The sequence below is a fragment of the Polyergus mexicanus genome, unplaced genomic scaffold, assembly GCF_030449975.1.
Source record: "Polyergus mexicanus isolate NDT 795.1 unplaced genomic scaffold, iyPolMexi1.0 SCAF_3, whole genome shotgun sequence".
Lineage (NCBI taxonomy): Eukaryota > Metazoa > Arthropoda > Insecta > Hymenoptera > Formicidae > Polyergus > Polyergus mexicanus.
In genome coordinates this window covers 7,865,398-7,888,916 of record NW_027223323.1, presented here as the reverse complement: position 1 = coordinate 7,888,916, position 23,519 = coordinate 7,865,398, and the positions used below count along the sequence as shown (strand labels likewise).

General features: G+C 33.0%; 2 protein-coding genes across 7 annotated transcripts in view; both read left to right on the top strand.

The window, feature by feature from the left end:
* Positions 1–1,744: 1,744 nt before the first annotated feature.
* On the top strand, positions 1,745–10,622 carry LOC138931663 (purine nucleoside phosphorylase). 4 transcript variants are annotated; one of them, XM_070292659.1, is made up of 6 exons: positions 1,745–1,987; positions 5,884–5,978; positions 6,595–6,788; positions 7,589–7,764; positions 8,588–8,778; positions 9,629–10,622. In XM_070292659.1, the coding sequence occupies exons 1-6, from the start codon at positions 1,890–1,892 to the stop codon at positions 9,850–9,852; spliced, it is 978 nt and encodes a 325-aa protein (XP_070148760.1). In that variant the 5' UTR covers positions 1,745–1,889; the 3' UTR covers positions 9,853–10,622. The 4 variants fall into 4 exon arrangements, with proteins under 4 accessions (XP_070148760.1, XP_070148758.1, XP_070148761.1 ...); XM_070292657.1 differs by having other exon boundaries at positions 1,752–1,987; positions 6,565–6,788; XM_070292660.1 differs by having other exon boundaries at positions 1,754–1,987; positions 6,595–6,773.
* Positions 10,623–12,312: 1,690 nt separating this feature from the next.
* The window catches only part of Syn1 (Syntrophin-like 1), a 212,874-nt gene continuing 201,667 nt past the window's right edge, over positions 12,313–23,519 (top strand). Inside the window, exons 1-3 of one of the 3 annotated variants that reach the window (XM_070292653.1) lie at positions 12,313–12,642; positions 13,373–14,012; positions 19,756–20,356. In XM_070292653.1, coding sequence (XP_070148754.1) covers positions 13,989–14,012; positions 19,756–20,356 — 625 coding nt within the window. In that variant the 5' untranslated portion in view covers positions 12,313–12,642; positions 13,373–13,988. Of the gene's footprint in view, positions 12,643–12,983; positions 14,013–19,755; positions 20,357–23,519 lie in introns of those variants that run through there. The other 2 variants (XM_070292654.1, XM_070292656.1) reach the window with 2 other exon arrangements.

Sequence of the window (23,519 nt, the reverse complement as noted above, 5' to 3'; positions counted from 1 at the left end):
TTTAGACATTTTTGAGATTTTTTGCCCTTTTTATATACAATATGTGAGTGCTATCTGGATTGCTCTATATTGATCATTTTGAATAAAATATTCCCTGGCATCATCTCGTGTATGATGCAATATTATTGATTAATTAGGAAATCATGTAGTATAACATTATAAATGTAGCGTATAATAATAGTAATTTTTATCATGTATATTAATAGGGTCTAAAATTACTTGTTTCATTGAAATTTGAAAATGAAAGTATTATAGTAGGAGTGGAGAGAGAATGGAGAAATTAATGGAGTGATTTATTACAGCCAGCAGATAAGCGCAATACACAGACGTCATATAAAATGTTGTAAGACTACAAGGAAAAGTAAAAATGCGTCAATCTCGACCCAAGTATGATCCATATAGATCTGCTGGGGTTCTCATCGGTTGACCTTCAGTAACTTATCCTTATAGTTTATCGTTTTAAATTTACGAGCGCAATATGCTGCGTGTAAATATTATGGCATGTTGAGTCCGATGTTAATTAGTTTTGCAATCGCAAAATGCAGCAGCTAATCTGACTCAAGTCAATTCGTTTTTACCGATAGATTTCTTCGAAGGATTATGGGAGCCGTAAAAATTAGCACTTTGCTGAAAATCAAAACTGATCCATTCAAAGATGTCCGAAAAATTTAGGTTGTTTAAAATTATGTGAAAAAGAAACTAAAGAAAAATACAGATCTTTTCTCTTCAATAAATAAGATTTAAATATTTTATTAATAATATATTAGGAAAATATTGAAATATTCTGAATAATCTAATATGAATTCGTAGAAAATAGGAAATGGACGAGCACAGTTTTGAGGACACATTTCGTCATGCGTAGTAACTATGTAATAACATGGGAATGCTTCTGTATATTTCACTTGCTTGTCTATCGATGCTGCGGCGAGAGAAATAATAAAATTGCATGCTTCACAATTGAATCCAAAGAAAAACGAATTGATTTGAGAGCTACGTTTTATCCTTTACATTCTGTCTACTTTAAATTATTTTAATAAAGGAAGATTTTCTTGTTATTATTTATGACAAATAGAGGAATATTAGAGATATCAAATTATATAGGATTGAACATAACTGATTATTTTCAATCAAAAGTAATAGAATATGTTCAATTCATGTAATTAGCTGCTTGAATATAATTACTCAGATAATTAATTGAGCATGAAACTCTGACTTTATTTATCTATCTATTAATTTTGCATTTAATTTTAAAAAATTAATTATATTATTATTAATTAATTATAATTTTTTATATCAAAGATAACAAATAAATATTTAACTACAATTATATATAATACAAGTAATATTATTGCACTTGAATTATAAATATAATAAATAAATGACGGATGTTTTATAGATTTCTGTTGTATCTAGTTTTTTTTAAATCTTTCCGAGTCAGTTTCCTTTAATCAGTTGACGTCAATTAAAATATTATTCTGGCATTTCGTAGCGCTAGATTTCGCGCCTCATCGACGTCAAAACGTCATTGTTGGAACAAATAACAATAATTGGACCACTTGCTCTGTAATGGGTTATCGTCTTATGCGTTTTCTCCCCTCTTCATCTTTTTTCTGATTATCCTATGTGTCAGTACTTTGCAGTCGCCGATTGGTCAATGTGCTCATGCGTGCTCTCGATCACTGGTCGGTTCATTAACGCTCGCATTTTTTCGACTCGTGCTTGAACTTTTCTATAAAACGGGAGTACGAGAGTCACGCCGGTCATTAGTAAAAGCGTGTTCGAATTGATCTGTCAGTTGTTTGCGGTGTTCTTATCTTTTTTTAAATTTTATCGCTAGTTATTAACGAGTAATTTTTTTTTTTTTTACACGTTATATATTTAAAGTGAAAATGCCATTTCCGGATACTATTAACGGTCACGACAGTTTTCCGGCCATCAAACGATCGACCAATAACGACATGTCGCAAACGAATATGAAGCGACATACGTAAGTCCGATTCAAATTGTTTTGTCGTAAAATTTCGAGATTGACGTGAAAGATGCAAAAGTCGCATTTAAAAATGAAGAGAAGTAAAAAATCGACAGAATTTATATTTTCTTAATGTAAAATTTTTGCTATAAATCACATAACTTCTTGCAGCTCTCGTAACGTATAATGTTAAGTGCCTCTGTAATTGACATTCGAGTTGAAATTTTCCAGAGTTTACATTTGCAATCGATTCAAGATAAACTGTTCAAATTATTATCAAATTATTATCGAACTTTATCTGAGGTTTAATAATCTATTTCAACATCATGGTCCCCCACGTTGAGGAAGAATACATGTATATAGGATGTAATAGAATTGGTGTATGTTAAAATATATACGTGTACAAACAATATTTGCTGAATGCAAATGATTACCGATATTACAAAATTAGTTGGGTTAATTGTACCTCTCACAAATATCTGACGCAAATCGAATGAATGAAGTATTCCGAGCGCGCCCACTATAATTCGATATAATTTCGCTTCGAAACTGGTACAAAACGGTGCGGTTACCTGCTAAACTACCGGCACGCTCAAATAGTAGCGGATTTAAGCTAAATGCATAACATAGGCTTCAGGGGTATTACAAATCATGCATCGGAATATGTATGCGCGTACGCGAAATGCGCGATTGCCGAAATATACGTGGTGTTCAAAAGAAAGTCGTAAGCCATTTTTGTGAGGTCTTTTAATTATAGATTGAATAGAAGTTACACAGAGTAATGATTTCAATGATTAAAGACATGTTTAAATCGTGAAACGAAGAGGAGGAATTTTTCAAAAAAATTATGTAAATTATATTGGAGATCGTATATATTATTATTTTGGTAAATTATTTCAAAGTAAAATATTTACACCCGTGTCTATGTATGATAATAGTACTTTAAAGATTAATCTGCAATATCAATTTGAAACTTAATGCGCTTTAGTCGAATAAAAATGTGACTGACAATTCGTCATAGTATTTTTCCTTCATGTACATATATTTATTCAAGGAGAAAATTTCACAGTTACGAATAGATCGATTGTTCCATTCGCTTTGAATGACTGAATCAATTGTGAGTGACACATTGATACAACGGTTTGTCTGCTAACCGTAATACATCAACGATATCATAAATGAAGGACAATTAAATATAGCCTTTTGTTGTTTTTTTAATATTCAAGAATAAGCTGAAAGGCAACTTTCCAATCTTCAGTTGATTGTATTTTTTCGATGGCATTCACCGTGTGAGCGAAAATCGATAAGCGCGCTCTCTCTCCTCCTCTCTCGTGGATATATCCTGGACAAACGCGCACTTTTATCCATATATTTTTTTTTTCTTTTTCGATATTTCGGTTACACTGTGTATGCCGAATTCACGCACAATTGCATCTATTGTGTATGCGTCGCGCGCATACACGCGCGTAAATGCATACGCAAAATTTCCGCGCATTCAGATGAATAAGAACGCACGTCACATGCGAACGTAGTTATCGAATTTACGTAGTATTGGAATTTACTCGCAACCACTTGGTCAATTGGTGTTTATAATTTCGCAAAATGCCAGATGTTACGGTCAAAGAAATCTCAAAATGCACGATCTCAATCATTCGATCTAAGGATCCAAGAATTTAAGAGATCTCCAAATCTCGAGAGCGAACGATTTAATAATTCGTAGATCAAAGAGCCGGTATAGATCGTGTATGCTCGCGAATCATATGAGGCAATTGCCTGATTCAGAAAAGACAAACGTTCTATAAAAGAAAGAGAGAGCGAGATATGTAAGTGGCGTGAGAAACTCAGGAAACCGAGACGAATCAAGGTTTTAAACATTCAAGTTTTTATGAAATTGCAGCATCAAAAACATGACTTGGAAATATATATGTTTTAGCGTTATTATAAAATAAAATTTTTATACACTCTTAAAAAAAAAAGGTATAATATAAAGTTGAATAGAATTTTATCGTTGCTTCTTTCTCATAATGCTTTTCTTGTTATAAGCTTTGTTATACGTTCGTATTACGAGCAGTCCTTATCGCGTATATTTCCACTATACATATTTCGACAATGTTAGGGTTAACAATTATGTCAGTGATTTGTTCGTTAAAAATGAATTTAATATTGATTGATTTGACGTCGCAATAACATAGCGCTAGATTAATTTATTTTCTTCTCGCATGAAAATATTCCGTTATTGTGCATTCGATCTTTAGAATTCCATCCGCAATAATATCGTTTTATCTAAGAGTTTTAAATTTTTTATAAATAATGATTATAGAATGCATGAGCACATATAAAAAATTCCAATTTTTTTAAATTTATGATAAATGATTATGCTATAGTAGTCACGTATAACGAGATAAAAACAATATTAGTTATGTCATAAAAATCAATGTGTCAGCTCTGTGTGTTGTATGAAAATTAATAGAGTTAATAATATACACACATATATATATATATATAATCGGCTCCGAGCGTACGAACTCTCAATACTAATGTTTAATTATGGTCGCTTATAACTTTGAAAGCTTGTTTGTAAATCTTGATATTTCCACATCAGGACTTTCGACTCTAATTAATTTCCAGAATACGAAATTAAAATAATTGATTTAACGTTTTATGTATTTTAATTTGATTTATGAATACTGCTATGCAAAATATTAAATTAATTAGTTTAATAATGTGTTCTGAAAATTAATTAGGATCGAAATTCCTAATATACAGAAATATCAAGGTTTATAATAGTATATTCAAAACTATAATTATGCACACCGTTTACTCTATCAATTCTCTTAGCTCGACTAATATAGATTCTTGTTGCATAATTGATCTTGTTTCTTTAACTTATTATATGACCAATACACGGTACATACGCACAATATCTCACATAAATTAAAATAAGATTTAAATTTTTAATTTACACGCTTGTACGGGTATACGTATCTCTTGATTATTATTTATATAAAGTTCAAGATTTTATAATCTGGTTTTACTTGCGTATGGATATATCATTCAAGAGATATGAAATATCAAAATAAATGCAAGAAAAAAATAAATAGATCGTCGCGCGTTACATGTGTGACGTCATATCAATCAATGACAGTAAAGTTTTATTTTTAAAAGTTAAACTGTCGTGATCTTTGCGATAACAGCTGCTTGGTACGGTACGAAATAAGCATATTAATACTGCAGAAATAGTGAAATTCGATTCGACTCAACTTTGCACGTTTTGTTTTAAGAGCGAAAAATTAATTACGAAAGAGAAATAAATGGCACACAGGATGAGTATTATTGCGTTCCAGTAGTCATTATTAAATGACCGTCTTTGCAACATCCAACTTTTGAAGTCATCTGGATCGTAGCAACTACACGATCTCTATAGACGTCATTATCATAAGCAAAGCTTGGGTACGCAATTACATGTAATCATGACAGGACGTTTAATATAGTCGCGCGATAGTTGTAAGCTGTGGCGGCGGGTACGACGTCCGCTTAATCAGTACCAATCTGTTGAATACGCTTTAATATGTCTCTGCGATATTGGCACAGAGAGAAGGAAAGCCGCGCCATGTACGACCGCGCGTCTGAAAATTAGTTCGCAGCCCTCTTACATCATCAATAGCTTCCCCTAACGGGTCGATTTATAATATCGTGAACTAGGGTAAATTGGAAAGTTGCGTGAAATCACATGAATTACATGCGAAATTCACATTTCTGCAGAGGACTTGAAGTATCTATATTCGATCATATGAATTTTTTTTTTAGAATATTCCAGACGCATACGTCTTTGATTTCGAACAATTCCCTCAATCGACATTTATTACAGCAAGAGAAAAAAAAAGAGAAAAAAAAATTTATATTGTGTCTTTCAGGTACACCTTTGAAGCGTTGCAAGAATCAGCGCAATATTTATTGAGTCGCATCAAGATCAGACCGAAAATAGGAATTATATGCGGCTCGGGAATGGGTTAGTGATTGCTTATTTGTACACTTAAGTGTAAACAATTTGTTCATTATTGAATTATTAATGAGATAATTTTATTCGATAATAAATTGGTATAATAAAATCCATTACTAATTCATTATCAATCCAATATAAATAATTGTACAACGAATAAAAAATGTCATAAATTTAAGGATTTACTAATTTGTACGTATATTCTAAATTTATATATAAATTTTTTTCTTTTTAATATGCAAGTGATGATTACAATATTGATTTATCACGCGTCTTGAAGTTATAAATGAAAAAAAATTCTTGTCCATCAAGATTAAAGATTTCGAGATATAGTTATAAAGGATCTTACACGATATTATTTGTGTGATATTTTTGAATATTATTACTATAGTATTAATAATGTCCGTCTGATTATTTATGATTCTGACATTCACGCTTATATATTATATTTGGTACTAAACTTATCTGGGGTTCTGACCCTCTTTGTATTGTTACTTATTTTTTACCACGCTAGAAAACTCATGTTACTTCGAACATTTATGAATGGTTGCGGGACCGTCAGTATGTATATCCTACCCTTTTTATTCTTAAACAGGATCATATGAGCAAAACGAGTTGTGTCCAGGTTCAATTGCGGAATCTCTCGTGGACAAGCGATGCTTTCCCTATGAAGAAATTCCACATTTCCCGGTGTCTACGGTAAAGGGGCACACCGGCCAGATGGTCTTCGGGTATCTTCAGGGTGTACCGGTCATGTGCATGCAGGGCAGGTTTCATTATTACGAAGGCTATCCATTGTGGAAGGTACGGCAAATTTTGGTAATTACGCACAATCGTCAAATAATATGGCGTATTATGCAGGATCGGGAAGTAACGGGTTACTTGTAACGTTGTTACCGTTACAGTTACTTTTCTTCGGTAACGATCGTTACTTTTTTTCTGTTTGTAACGGTAACGGTAACGTTGTTACATTTCTTACAGTAACGGTAACGAATTAGCCGTTACTTTTATCGTTATTTTTTGGTTCTTTATTATCTTATATCTATTCAATGGGATAGATGTATTTTTTGAAAAATATTTTGTAGCCTTCTATCATAGGCTGCATTCTGATAGTCACTGTCAGTACTGAAAATCTGTAGTAACGTAAATTACAGATTTTGCAATACTGGCAGTGAAATATTTGAATACACTCTTAATAATATCGATATTTCTCTTATCAATATTTAAAAACAATGTTTGATAAAAATTTTCGACAAAATTGAAATTTTTAAATTACAATTTAAATTCCTATAAGGACAAGTGTATTAAAAAGTAAAGATATTAACCGAAAAAAATTAGAATAATTAAATAAGTTTAATATAAAAAACGCTTGTGCTATGCTATATAGAGACTAATTTAGAGTTTTTAATTGTAACATAGATTATTACATTTAATATTGATTATTAAATAATTTTATAATCTAATAGCTTATATTCAGCATTACAAAAAGCAAAAACAAAACGAAAAAGTAACGAATCGTTACTTTCCAAGTAACGGTAACGGTAACGCGTTACTTTTATAGAGTAACCTTCCCAATCCTGGTATTATGTTAATCGAAATGTAACAATGCCTATCCGCAGTGCGCCATGCCAGTGAGGGTGATGAAGCTGGTAGGTGTGACGCATTTAATCGCCACTAACGCAGCCGGCGGTTTAAATCCTACTTACAAAGTTGGTGATATCATGATGGTGAAGGATCATGTGAATATGATGGGTTTTGCCGGCAACAACCCGCTTCAAGGACCGAATGACGACAGGTGGGACACAGGATTAAATTTCTCTCTCTCTCTCTCTCTTTCTCTTTCTCAGGGTATATTAAAGAAGATTAAGTTAAGTTAGAAGAAAGAATTATATGCGTACAAAAATATTCCGAAAAGATTAATAATCTTCATAGTCGCAATTGACAAAAAATTAAATTCACTCGTCTGGGAAAAGCGAGAACAAATACAACTATCGAGTTGGTTAAGAAGTTGTAAGAGGATTCGAGGAAAAAGGTGTCGAACGATGAAAGGAGGTAAAAGAGAGAAAAAGAAAAGTGAGAAGGACCGGGTCAAGGGAGCGAAGGGGGAAAGAAAAAAAAAGAAAAAAAGAAAAAAAAAGCAAGATAGAGCATAGAAAGACTTTGCTGAGCAAATACGTCAATCAGCTTCTTTATATCGCCGTGTGTAAATAGTTCATCAATCCGATTTTCGAGAAGTTATTCCAATAAAATAAATTAATGCCATTCTTTCTGTTAGTCTCCGTATTCCCTCTCTCTTTCTTGTTTCCGAGAGTTCTTCATAGATTCGACAAGTTTCGATAATGTTTCGAAGAATTCAAGCGGAAGCGGATTCGAATTCGTTAATAATGTAAATTTCTATTGTTTTTTTTTTTTTTTTATCAAATTTGTTAACGTTTTTAAAACGAAGAAAGATATTTTACTCTTGCTTTTTCAACGGATATTGAAAGCTAAATAAATCGAAACTATCTAAATATATGCTCAAAATATTGACAATCACGACATATTGTTCTCTTAATAATTTATTATCGATTATTAATTATCGGCATTCTTATCTTTTAGCACATTTTTCTTTTTCTCAGATTCGGTCCTCGATTCCCGCCCATGAATAAAGCCTATAATACCGAACTGATGGAGATCGGTATGCAAGTAGCCGAAGAGATGGGTATCGGCGATCTCGTACACAAGGGGGTTTATACGTGTTTAGGTGGTCCTAATTTCGAGACAGTGGCGGAGTTAAAAATGCTGAGGATGGTCGGTGTTGATGCAGTTGGTATGTCGTTCATTTTAATCGAGCCTTACAAACGTGTTAATATTTGTTTGCGAATATCTTATAAGTAATAAAAAAATATTAATATTTAATTATTAAAAAATTAATATAGCATGCTTTATTACACTCTGAATATTCAAATCGGAAAAAAAAACAGAATTGTATTAATTTTTTGGTTCTTATAAGCGACACTCCTTAATCATAAAAAATATCAATGAATATTAACACGATTTAAAATACTATGCTATGAATTATTGAGTGTTGATAATATCAACGATATTAATATTGACATTATGCAATACCGCGTATACGTTAAATGTAAGTAAATAAAAAATTTTTTTCACAAAAAAACTAATGATAGATTCAACATGTTTTGCAATTTCATATCTCGCGTTTATCAGCATAACGCAGCAGGGAGTAATTAAATCTATAAGGCAAACGACATAACAGAATGATGAAATTAGTATTTCCTTTACAATCATTTTGAAAATTAATTCTAATATTTCTAATATCTCTAATAATTATCATAATACGATATATATAATTGAAAATTTATTTATGTTATTTTATCATTAGATACAAAATACATATATAATAATTATTATTAATTTTGTCTTTAAAAAATTATCGCGTTATTTTTATTTGGAATGAGGTGTTAGAGGTGTTCATTATCCTTATATATAAATTTATTTCCGCATACGCGTTTATATATTTAATTATTTTTTTAATTTGTTTTGAATTTGTTTATTGTTACGTTATATGTAACTAACATATTTAATTATTTCTTTATTTCTCTGTACGCACGTTTTTTTTTTCATGTATAATATTATATATGACATAATTATACATTTAGGAATGTCCACGGTTCACGAGGTTATCACTGCCCGGCATTGCGATCTCACCGTATTTGCGTTCAGTCTAATTACCAATCAATGCGTCACCGAATACGAGGATCATGGCGAGGCGACTCATGAGGAGGTAATGGACGTCGGCAAGGCGCGACAGCCACTTCTTGAAGAATTCATATCCAGGATCGTGATATATCTTAGGGATATCCTGAAACTGTCAACAAATTGATTGAATTGAGACTCATTCTCTTATGACGATTAAAACCCTTTCATTCTAAGAAATTCCTTTGAATCATTGATTCATTCGTTTTCGTATTTATAGATAGAAGTTTCATTTATTAGGGATAAAAAGATATTGATAAAACAAGTAACTTTTTCGTACCGTTATTTTTAAATTTAAGATTTGCTTCTTCGTTATTTTTTAGTTTTATTAACAAAAATATCAAGGCTTTAATGTAGATTTGATATAAAATAAGTCAATTAACAAATCAGTCCTCGAATCTTCATTATCTTATCTTCATTATCTTCATCGTGTTTTACCTATTTAGTTGGCGCTTGAATTCTACTTATTTGAATTCGAGCTCGATTCAGATCTCAATTGATTCGTTACACGCCCTGAGAGGCCTTGAATTGGAAAAGGAGAGATGAGAAAAGGGGAAATAGGGAAGCCTTACAGACGGTTAGTCGGCGCTTTCCCTCGATTTTCCACCCTCGTTTCGTTATCCTCATCTCGTTTTCGCCTTCTTCTATCGCTAATGCATCGTCGTTCAGCTCCAATAAATCTTAAACCTTGAAGACCATACGGCGCAGGAATAGCAAATTAAATTATGATTCGATAAGCGGAAAAATTGTGCGGTATTAGAGCTATTGTATCAGAAGTATCTTCTTGCTAAGCTTACGATGTCTTGTGGGTTATGAAATTCTTTTTTTTTTCTTTTTTTTTTTAACAACGCTTAGTTTATAGGAAGGATATTATATTCGAGAATAATTTTTTTTTTTTAAGAACTATCATAAACATTATGTATAAAGAGAGGTTTGACAATCTTCGTATCACAAATTTACATGAAATTTCATAAAAGATATAAGAAAAAAGTAAGGCATAAATGTAATTATAAGATTTAAGTGTAAATATCATAAATAAAAAAAAAAAAGATATTTATATAAGTAATTGATGCAATGCATATCTATATTATCGCGTTAATTATTTCATCTTGGAAATTGGTTATCGTGTGCAACATAGTAAAAATTATACAGAAATAACTTTCATTTGGATAACTTTTATTAAAATTCGATATTTCTTATGTGAGACGATGAAGGAATTCAATATCGAAATTCTTATTTGAAATATCGCGTGTCTCTCTACAAGAAATAGAATTGAAAAATAACAATAGAATATCGATGTATTTATTGATTTATTATATATTTATTACGAGCAATGAATTATATATTTATTATAATATTGATTGAAGAAAATGACGATACAATAATGAAAAATAAAAAGAAATTAAATATATCAAGAAAAATATTTTTATTTTAACGATGTGATAATTCAAACACAAATTAAATATACTCATGTTGCACTAGTTAAAATAATTATATGACATTATCGAATAGAAGCAATATAAAAAAAATTAAAGGTAAAAGCGTAATTTTATTACGGACATTTATTGCATTTTTTAATCAAATTATTTTTAATTTAATCATTTCTTTACTATTAAATATACTAAATTGTTTTTATATTTATTGCTAATACAAGTTATTTCTAGTTTGACAACTATTCGATTATATGTTCTAATTGATAATTTATTTTTCATTTACGTGTCTCAATATATAGTTACTATTATTATATACGTTATATTATATGTTATATTATTATTATATGTACTTATATATTTTCAATCTATTTTATAATTCTACAAGGCTATTATTTTTTGATAAACTTTTCGTCTTTTATAGACACTGTCAAGAAGCAAAATTTTTCATTTTTCTAAATGGAATATAATGAATAAGGGAGAATGTATATTGCGATTTAAAATGTAGATTTAAAGCGTAGAAGATAGTGTTATACTTTAATTATATATACATCGATTAACACTGTATCGACAAGGATTGTGTAACAAATTGTTATCCACCGAACGAGATTCATGTATCTCCAGTAAATGAAAGATGCAAAAATGCAAAAGGTGTGCATTTCGTATAGTTGTATATATATGTTCTGTAAAATGGTATGCGTAATCCGATTATCGATTATCTCATTTACTTTCTAATTCGTATCAATAAAATATTTTCGTTGCCCAAATAGTTTTACGTAATTTTAATTTTCGATATTAGATATTTATGTGTATGTGACAGATCATTTAACAGAGATTCTTTTAAATTTTCTGTATAAAATCCGATTAAAATTTAGTGCAAGAATTAAATGAATTTGAATTATAATAGATGGCGAGATGTAGTCGCGAATGTACTTATATAAATCAAGTATAAAAATATAAAAGAAACTGACGTTATCCGCGTTCGGCTGAAACGGGTCCTATCTGACATCCGAGCAAAGGAGCCCCTCGTGGGTCGATAAAGAAGAGACCGCCTTTACGGCGCCAGCTGTCGAGCCAGCCTCGCCATTTCTCTCTCGATCATATATGACGTCATCGTATGGCGCGTTTCTCCCATCGTTCGCCATCGCCACCTACGGCAGGTTGACTGCGACGAACGGAGCTCCGTTGAATTTCAGTACGTTTGGTGCTGTCGCGGAGTGAGGTTAGGCGATATATCGTTGTTTTACGTGATTCGCGCTAGCGACATGGTCGCCCCTCGCCAAGGATCGTGCGTCTCATTTTGCGTCGATTACTCGAATCTCGACGGCATTCGAATTTCGAACGCGCATTCTCGCAGGTTCGCGGCGTGAAGTTTGGCGTACGTGCGTCATGGTGCGTGTCTGAAATTCGATTCATCGTTATTCGCATCGCTTCCCGCAAGACGTTCAAGTACGACGTGCGATGCGCGTATCCTCATCTGATCAATCGTAAATCGTGCTTTAAAAAAAGAAAAAAAAAAAATAAATAAAAAAAATCGTTCCCTTCGAGAAGTCGTTCGTGACTTTCAAAGATTGGTGATATAATTTTGGAATAATCGAGCACAATATTTGTTTCGAAAAATTGATTTTGCCAACGCGTGTCTCTCAAATGAATATATTACGTCGTTGCTTCGGAAAGTAGATAGAATTTATTAAACTCAGAATTGAGAATTTAAACATTCCGATTCAAGCGTATACATATCAAGTTGAGATATGCCAACTTGAAGATTTAAATATATCTGAAGTTTTTCAAAAAGAAATAAAATAAAATAAAAGGAATAAAATAAGACTTCGGGAATATTAAGATAAAAATTTAAAAGATGAAAGATTTAGATTTAAATATCAAAATATAATAAAAAATTTAAATATCGCGCTTTATAAACATATCATAATTTAAAAGTTCGAATATAATTTTCGATGATACTGGAACCTGAATAACGCGGCAAACTTAAGAGACATTTAAAATTTCAATAAATTTCAAATTAACAATATTAGTATTTTAGAATCCAAAGAATAAATTATCTAATTATCTAAAACTCTAGAGTTTGAAGCATTCTAAAGTTGTGCGGGGATAATTAGCGAATCATTCCAAAAATCAAGCGTTTCATGATCAGAAAAGTTGAATTCTTCAACTTTTATCTTCGAATTCACAGCGATCGAAGATTTATCTATTTCGTAGAGCACTTAATCAAAAGTGGAACATTTCATTGGTTCCGTGTATCCACAATATTCTCGTAGAAGCTCAATCTCGTAAGCGGAGAGAGGACTACAGCGCGAGGTCGAGAGTAAAACAGGTCTTCGCGAATTGTAGGTGTCCGTTTGGTGAACGGGATAACGAATCGACTCGTCTATATTCAAGACGACTATATACTTTTCTTGTTAACAGTGACAGACTTAGATATCTTGATCCCTGATGCGTACATCGACCTGGGGACGCTCATAGACCAGGCAATCACGTCGATCTCTCGCTAAAAGACGGATAGGGTGATCACGGTCGGATTGATCGCTGAAGGAGCGATAAAACATGTCGAGGCTGCTGAAAGGAGAGCCGACAGGCGGTTATGTGATTGCCTCGTGCGCGGATCGAGGATCGTATTAGCCCGACTGGCAGTGACGCATGTCGTAAGCCACGTGAGAACGGAGAAACGACGCGGTGGACGCCACGCAGGATTTACGAAGAGAGAGAGAGAGAGTGTGCGAGAGCAAAGCAAGAGAAATAGAGAGAACCGCGATAGAACTAGTACGAGCGCAAAACAGGCCAGACGACGAGCCTCCCATTACCTACCGGAAGTCATATGCCCATATACGCGCGTAAAACGGTAAATCTATACACACACATATATATATATATATGTATATATATACACTATTTTGTTTTATACTATCATTCAGAACTTTGTAGGTATGAATTTTAAAATTATTTTTGCAAATACTTTAAAATATGAAAACATTTAATGGGGCAGTCTATCTTGGGGAGCTTAAAATTGTTTTTCCTTTTGTTTTTTTACGAAAATGCATGTAGATTTTTATGATATTTTTTTTACGATATTATATATGTTTATTAATAATTTAAATGTGTTAAAATTTTAGAGAAAAAGATATTTTGCAAAAGTTAGTTTTTGAAAAAGATGAAATGAGAACTGAGAATGAGAGAAATAATATTTATATCTGGGATTGATAATAAATTATTAAATATGAAACTAAATATGAAATGGAAATTTTTTAATTATGTACCCACAAATGACAGTGAGTAAACAACAAGGAATGGTTAATGGTACGCCTCTGATAGGAGAGATTATTCTTCTTTATCGGGCATATCATTAACGATCGTTCTTCGATTTAATATTGTTTTTCGTATATTATTAAAAAGTCACAGTAAATAAATCTACATTTTTGGTGCATAATCCGGTGATATATAAAATTGGGTAAAATCGAATTGGCGATGATTAATCCGACGGAGAATCATTCGTAAAACATGAGAAATCCCATGCGAATTACGCAACTGACACATGCATCGGGATGCCTGAGGGAGTGAGAGGATCAGAAAGAGGAAATGACATACTGGAGCGCGGAAAAGCATGGCGCGAATCATTCGCGCGGCTATAAATATGCCACTGGGTAGACGGAGATTGTACCGGATGGCGTAATTGAATTAGAACGGAGACGAGCACGTGAAACCAGCCGGCAGTCGCGGCTCTTCATTCTTTGGTAAAATCGAACACTCGCTAAAAAAGAACAATATATACCGTGTAGCGAAAAATCTGCAAAAATTTAGAGGCAGGTCACGCAATAAAAGAACGCGAAAAAGATTACGCTACATTTTTTAAAATCATATTTTGGCCGCAGATTTAAAAGGAGCAAGTATTTAATCTTGCCGGTAGCAACATATTTACTTCGTATTTTAAAAATGTATACTTGCATTCTTATATAATGCATAAAATAAAATTAATTCTTTGTAAATATTTTCTCAACAATATCACAACGCACTATAAATTTGTTATAGATTTAAAATTTTTGCAGTTAATCTTTTTATCTGTGATTAAAAGATACTGTTCTCGAAGAGTTTAATAATATCAATAAATGTGATAATTCAATGTTTGAATGGATGCTTGTGTTATTTCTATTATAATAATTATTTTTTTAGATATATAATTAAAATATGTACGTCAGAAAAATGGTATCTGACAAAAGAATAAAATTTGCATAAATATGAGGTCTGGAAATATCTTCTTTTCAAGTCGCATTGTTGAGACTATGCTAGCTGTTATGAAAATCAAATAAGTAGCAGCAATAATAATACTGAAATACTTTGCTTAATCGTTTTTGTAAGTTTTTGATTGCTTTTTATTTTAAAAGAATACTGAAAAAATTGATGATTTTATAAATACATTGTTCGAGCAGCGGATATTTAGATAGATACATTTTATTTTTATAAAAAATATGTTCTTTTCCAACGATGTTAATAAAATTGAATTATTTTAGTCGTTGGACATCTTTTAATGAATTTATATATTTGATTTTCTGAGAAGCAAAAAAAAAAAAACATGAAAACCGTTAATAAATATCTGTATAAATGCGAGTTGCATTTAAAACTATTATTTTTTTTAAGTTGAATATTAAACTTATATCGGGGAGAATGCTGATTGATATTATCTTTATATTACAGAATAACTCGAGAGAATAGTAATTTCTAAAATATTTACATAAACTTTTTTCTTTTCTTTTCTCTTTCTTTTCGTTACTCTTTTCCATAGTTACGTTGTATATTTTATCGGGGTGTATCAAGTTTTAATAAAAACGCCTGCGAATATTCTATAAGAAGATTCAGGGATTATTTTGGAGAAATAAAATTCACTCGCGCAAAATGGAGGTACATATATGGTAGCGTGTATACGGCACTGTCAAGCCCCTTGCAAAAACCAATAACCTCAGCGTACGTCGGGTACTAGTAGTTTATGACCACTGAGTGCGCGTGCGAGAGAACAAGGGAAAGAGAAGGAAAAGAATAGACGTAGATTGGTAGGTGGCCGAAAGTGCGAGTGAGAGAAATGAGAGAACAAGGCAAGATGTGCCGTCGTTTGGAAAACGTTGGTGGGAACAACGCTTAACCCTTGAACTTGTTACGTGTCTATTGTGCCTGCCATGTGATCGAAATCACGTTAGGGATTTAGACCGATAGCAATTTATACAATATATACGAGCGTGTTACAAATGCATACGATCAAGCATACGATCTCAATCGGATTTATCATTTTTTTTTCAAAATTATTAAAACCATTAAATTCTTGTTAGACAAATGAATTTGTTACATAAAAATTTCTCTATTAATGATATTAATGTAACTAAAGTATTATTTGTAATTATTGAAATTGAAAAGACTGTTTAATCGAAGAGGTTTTTGCAAATAAGAATTAAAAGAGCAAAAAAGAATCAACTAACGAAATCTTGTATTTTTTTACATGTGATTTTAAATGATTTCTATTTTAAGCAAATAATTTAAGCAACTAAAAGACTTGCGCTTTTTTTGCACTCTATTTTTCGATGTTGCGGTTTATTTTCGCGATACAATGCACGTGCGTAATGTATTTTCCAAATATTCGACATCCAGTCAAAATTTCCCAACTCTTCCATCTCGCTCTTTCCTCTCTATGCTATTCTGCTCTGTCTCCCCCCCCCCCTCCCCCCCCACACACACACATGGACACGATAGTTCGATGCATTCGCTTTATGCACGCGTTTTTGTTAAAACGATTGCGCGAACGCGCACGTGGACGTCTGTTTCCGTATTTTAATACCTCGCGCGAATCAATTTAGTTAAAATGATGGCGTGACGCGACACTTTTTATATTTTTATTTACGCCGTTGAAAGCTTATTTATGTCATATTGCGTAATTTTATTAATGCTTTTTTGAATGGATTAAACTTGTATAATTAATTTTATAATATAAATCAATAAATTTATTAAAAATTGTTATATATGTTGTAGTTTTAACAGTTTTGGATTTTTTTTGACGATATTAAAATCTTTGCAAATATTGTATTTGAGATCGTATACAGTTTCAATTTATATTTGTTCAAATTATAATTGAAAGACAGTCTATGAATTATAACATTATTAAATTTCTTAAAACGCATATAATACATATAATAAGAAAATTTTCCGAATATTAAAATTCAATAAAAACTCGAATCTCTTTAGGTAAAAAATATTCATTTCATATTGGTTTTCAATACATTTCTCTCTCTCTCTCTCTCTCTCTCTCTCTCTCTCCATAATATGTATAATTATGTAATTATATTAGTATAATTCGTGCGGGCCCTGAAAGATTTTGTTGAGAGTTTTATTGTCGAATGCGGTTATCATATATCTGTATTTGTGAACGTTCGAAATTTCTCGTATCGTTTCTCTTCCACGGCTACGATCTACCAACGCTAGTCCATCGTTATTGAGAGCCAACGTTGGACCCGTTTAACAGAATCGGCAATTTCTACGGACATCTATCTGGTATCATTTCGCCCGATAGCCCCGATATGAAATCCTCGCCGCGAGGTTGGAGCCGGAATCAATTCATTTCTGTGTCCTTGTGCGTAAAAGGATCACTTGCGGCCGTAGCGAGTTTATCGCGCCGAGGGCATCGCGAGACTAAAACGACTTAAATTTATATCCGCGTGTGAACTGTTGCAGCTCGCATCCGTTTGCTTGTTCAAAATGTTAATATACTTGTTGGTTCGCGACAACGATCATCTCGATGTATTTCTACGTTTTTATCTAGGAATTAAATAATTAAACACGACTCAAATCCGATAATCTATCCGATTACGTTTAATCCTTAAATTTGTTTGATGAAATGCTTGAACCGGTACAGTATCATATATATGTAGCTGATATTTGTGCGCTTTTTTCCTTCTTGATAAACGGATTAGAAAGAGATAGCAAAGACTTTTTAAATTTAGCATTAAATCTTTAAAGATTTTTAAGCTCAAGGCACGAAATAATCAGAAATGCGAAATTGATCATTATGGGAGAGATGATCTCGTAAGAATGACTGATAATAAATTCAGAATCGTACACTTACGGCAAATGAGAGGCTATGAATATAATATAAATTGGTCTATAGAAATAATTATTAAATTGTTCCAACTCGTATTGTAAATTTATGATCCCGGAAGGTGCCAGATGTTAATTGGCACATGGTATGTATGTAATATCGTGGGCGCGCTGCACACATTTATATCATCCATGAAGACATCTCTCGTGTATTTTCACGTGGGCGACGCGAAGGCAGAACTAGCACAGGACTAATTCCCAGAGACAAACACTTTAATTATAACCTTGCCACGTACCTACGTGCCGTCATATCGTCACATTCATTAAACATGGTCGCTGTCGTTCGCCGTACCGTTCGCGCTATCCCATTACTTTTGTGCAGTAGAACTCCATTGGGGAAACCGCAGAGACTTTTTGCAGAGATCTCATTTGCCAAAAGTATCGTTTTGTATATAGGGCATCCAATAATATACACAATTAAATTGCCATTTTCAACCAGATCTCCAAATTAACCAAAGAGTTAACGCTACCATAATCTAAACTACAATACTTTCTCGTACTAATTGTAAGTGAAATGAAGATGGTTTTTCTCCGATGAAAGTGCTACGTACTTTAAGTTCAAAATTTGATGAGACTTTGAATTTTCGAATTGTTGACTTTTGTTTTGCAGATTTCTTGTTTTTATAAACTAATTTTTTAACTCTAATTATTCTTCTCGCAACCTGAATTTATTAAAACTTTTAGAATTAATTAAGAACAAAGTATTATGAAATGTATATTAGTTGGACGACGTTATCGTAAGCGCATGCAATTTTCTTCTAATTATTTGCCATCCGCTGCGCCCATACGCCATTTCGCGCGTGCAATAGTAACGCTATTGTTGCGGCGCGATACTGGATTGATGGTGATAATGGTGCAGGGGGGAAAACAAAGAGAACTTGGCCACGTCACTGCCGACTACTATCAATTATTTTCAAATTACGAATTTTGCCGGGATATAGTACAATTGATTTATTCGCGTCGTCCAGTACCGGAGCCATTTATTCGCGATGCATTATAGCATTCATTTTTTTTGTCATTCTTCTGAAATCTCGCAGACAAAATTGAGCGACAAATAAGTGAAATCAAATTCAAGATATTTTCTAATTCTCTCTTCCTCCGTAAAAGCGTGCCTCTTTAGTACCGTGGATAGCATCTTTATTTAAATCTATTTATTTTCAATCGCTTTTGACTCGAGAAGACAGCTTTTTCAATTTTCAGAGTTTACATATATAAACTTTTTATTTTATTTTTATATTCCCAATCGTAAGTTTGTATTACATAATTTTTTATCATAGATATTAATATATATGAATAGTTAAAAAAATGATCAAAAATTGACCTAATATATATAAATAAATATATTAAAATATTATATATTATATAATGTATTAAATACATAATATATTAAAATGGAAAAATGATAAAGAAGAGAGAAGGGAGAAGTTATGCGTGAAATTATTGGTCTGTTGCAGCGTACGGCTTGCGAAGAAATTGAAATGGTGGAGTTGTGTGGCAGCGGCCAAGCTTCTTCGGCCATGGGGGTGATAGGCATCGGTTCGATGGTGTCCGCGGCGACTTCGTCGTCTTCTTCGTCGACTACCACGACCACAGGCGCCTCATCCTCGGCATCGGGACGTGCCGGTGTCCTCGAGACTCAAGTGCGCGGTCAGTGGTACCGCGTCTTCGTCTCCTTGGAAGACGATTATCTCAGTATTTCGCTCGACGAGAGTTGTGAGACCGGTAACAACACCCTCAACAACGGTAATATCAATAATAATAATGTGGACAGTCTGAACGATCCGGATGTGCCCGACTCGGTGGCCAATCAGAAACGTATCGTCCGCGTGGTGAAAAGCGATAACAACGGCCTCGGAATTTCCATTAAGGGCGGAAAGGAAAACAAAATGCCTATTCTCATCTCGAAGATCTTTAAGGGTATGGCGGCAGACGCTACTGAACAGCTTTACGTTGGCGATGCTATTTTGGCGGTAAACGGCGAGGATCTACGAGAAGCCACGCACGACGAAGCGGTAAAGGCGCTGAAGAGAGCCGGCAAGGTCGTTGAACTGGAAGGTAAGTGCTTCCTTTCCATTATTATTTGCCTCGATACACGGATATAACATATAATCCATATCGTATCGCGACTACATTATACAGAGAAAACATACGAGATATTAATTTCACTTATGACTGTTCCTCGACAACTTTGTAAACAAGTTTCATGGATCTGTTTCTCGGATCTTAAGATAAATGTACTAAATGACACAAAACGTCCCTGATATATGCAATATTAAATTCCGCGTCTTTATTTGCACTCTATTTTGCGCCGTTTGTCATCCCTTGCGTACCGGAAAATGTTAAAGAAAGAGAATCAGAAAAAGAGCGTACTTGCAAGCGCTATCCAAGGCTTTTAGCTGGATTGGTGCATCGAGTGTGTGCAGCCAGCTAGAAAAAGTCGACTAGTTTTTTTTTTTATACTCGGTAAAAGGGTCACTGTTCTGTGCCCTTTGCGCTGGAAATCAAGAAGTTTGAAGATGCATCGAGAAAATTGTCATTTTAAGAGTATACACTTAAAGGAATATGATATTAGATAGGATTGGGAGTATAGTACATCTCTCCTTATTAACAGAAACGCGCTCGATCCTTTTCTATTGATAAAATAATATAATGGATTTTAAAGTTTAGCTTTCAAAAATTAACCAATAAATCTCGGCTCATCGACGACGAGAGATAAAAGAGAGGATAAAAATTAATGATTTTCAGAAAAGAGATACATACGCTTGAGAATGACATAATGTCATAAAACGGAACGAAACATCGCTCATAGAAGTAAGATAATATTTTATAAAATTTTTATGATATTCTGATTTTGAAATATTTTCTTGAATTTTTCTATCATTGAAAATTATACAATCTTTTTCGTACTTTTTTCTCTTTTTCCACAACATCAATTCACGATTTCTGTCATTCTCGCATTCTGCATTCTTGATCATATAAAAAGATATAAATATAAGAAATAAATACAAAAAGCATCATCGAAACTTACACGCAGTTATCGTTCGTTATTTTGCGTCCGCTTTTTTTCCATATTTTTTCACTACATATATTATCACTTTACCGTCTTTGTTTCCGACTATCGTTAGTTCTCATTCGAGTATGGAATAAAGCGACACGCGTTTCTCTGCATTTTACATTTCCCTTCTCGATGAACAATCGGCGAGTTGCATCATTATGCCTTCGGGCTCTTCGGGTATGGGAGATCATCATACTTCGCTGTGTGATTGTATGCGCGTCCGCCGCATCGTTATTTTCTCGCGTCTAAAAAGTTAGAAAACGCCGCGATGGTTGTTACCGGGCTATTTCAATTCACAACCCTCTACCTTTCCGCCCTTGCTCGCGCGTTGGACCCGCGGAAGGACGCGACAAAAGGAATTCCACCTCGAGCAATAGGGATCGTTGGTGGCGTATACGTACCAATTGAAAGAACCATTTACTTGATGCAGCAAATAACGAAGTGCTTTCAATCTCGCTGAATCTTGAATCGTTTCTATGAAGAGGCACTTTTCACCCCGATTTTATGCAGTGTTTGATGAGAAATACTTTAGATATTTCATGGAAATATTTGTGTTGCGAAAGCTCATTAAGGATTGGCGATTGTACGATATTATGAACTAATTAATAAGCAAAACTTTCTTTTGATTTGATTTGTTTGAGAGTCTGAGAAATCGTGAAAAATTTTGGCAAGAAATTTACAGATGTGGTAGTTTGTTTTCAACATATATTAATTGTTGAATAATTGTTATTATTATTACACAAGATGGGAGAAAGTTTCCATAAATATAGCACTGGAACTGTAAGCAAATTATTATTAAGGTAAAATCGACTTTAAATCGAATTTCAAAGGATCTGCAAACTTTTCTTAACAAATTTGTCTATATCTCTATATGATTATTTAGTATACAGTATGACTCGTTTCCACGCGAATTATCATCAAATAACACTGATTATCCAAAAATTAAAAAAAAAAAAATTATAATAACGATGAGCAATGTAAATATATTAATATATTTCAATCGGCTAAATACGAATTCATCTATTCAGCAGTTAAATAGGAAATTAGATCGCGTGATTATACGAGAAATTCGTAGAGCTAGGCGCGAAAGTCATGATGATGCTCTCGCGATACGATCCTCGCAGAGCACAATGCCCAACTTTGCGTGACTTTTCCGCAACGGTTATCTATTTGCTGCTTGATAATCTTTCCGTCAGATCTAGGAAATTCTGTCTGTGAGATATCGCATGTCCTTGATTATGGATCACCGCGAACGAGTCGCTTAAGCGTGCACGGGTGTGTCGTGTTGCGTAATCGTTATGCACATATATAAAGTTATTACGTGCGGCAGGTTATACGAGACAAAAAATAATAATGCATCTGTATTTTATGTATAAATTACTGTAATAGACACTTTTTCCTTTCGCGACGTCCTTGTTTTAAAACATTACACAATATTAGATTAACGGTGCCTATATGTCAGAATCGAAAAGTAACGTTTCCGCATTCGCGATTAAATTTATGCACGCAAAATTTCAAAATAGACATGAGAAATTTTTTAACGTACCATTTTTTTCGTTTAATAAATAATCAAGGTACCAATAGTCAATACTATAATTTACAAAACAGTTAGAATTGTAGTTTTGACATGTGAGAGACAGGAAAAGAATGAAAGAGAGAAGGAGAAGGTAGAGAGAGGGAAGAGAAAGGAGCAGATTGCTTGCAGTGTTGAACGAAAGGAATTCCAGTTTGTAAGATTTAAGATGCAATTTCCTTGACGATGTCGCACGTCATTCGTTACGCAGTATTCTTCGAGGAACAATGCTAGCCGAAAATTACGCATTCCAATTACTAAAACGCGTCAAATGGAGGAAGTTATCCGATGGCTTTTTGAGAGGTTCAATACTAATCTAAATTGTAGCCAAATGTCAGCATTACATGCAATTTGTTAAGAGAATGTAAAAGATTCTATCAGATGATATGGACGTATAAAATTTAACGAAAATTGATGTATATAAAGATCTAATATTTATCGATACTCTACGAAAAGGTTGCACAAAAAGGACCCAAAAGGATGAGTTATCTTTATTTAACAAAATTTATATTTAGAATAAAATATTTTTGTATTGAATAAATATTAATATTTTGGATATATAACTCTCTCTACACACACACACATATATA

What these genes read in the sequence shown, in the direction of transcription:
- LOC138931663 (XM_070292657.1), top strand. Translation starts at nt 1,890, where the DNA reads ATGCCATTTCCGGATACTATTAACGGTCACGACAGTTTTCCGGCCATC. An exon ending in GGAAGGTACGGCAAATTTTG is followed by an intron (nt 6,789 to 7,588) that starts GTAATTACGCAC and finishes GCCTATCCGCAG; the next exon opens with TGCGCCATGCCAGTGAGGGT. An exon ending in GGTCGGTGTTGATGCAGTTG is followed by an intron (nt 8,779 to 9,628) that starts GTATGTCGTTCA and finishes TTATACATTTAG; the next exon opens with GAATGTCCACGGTTCACGAG.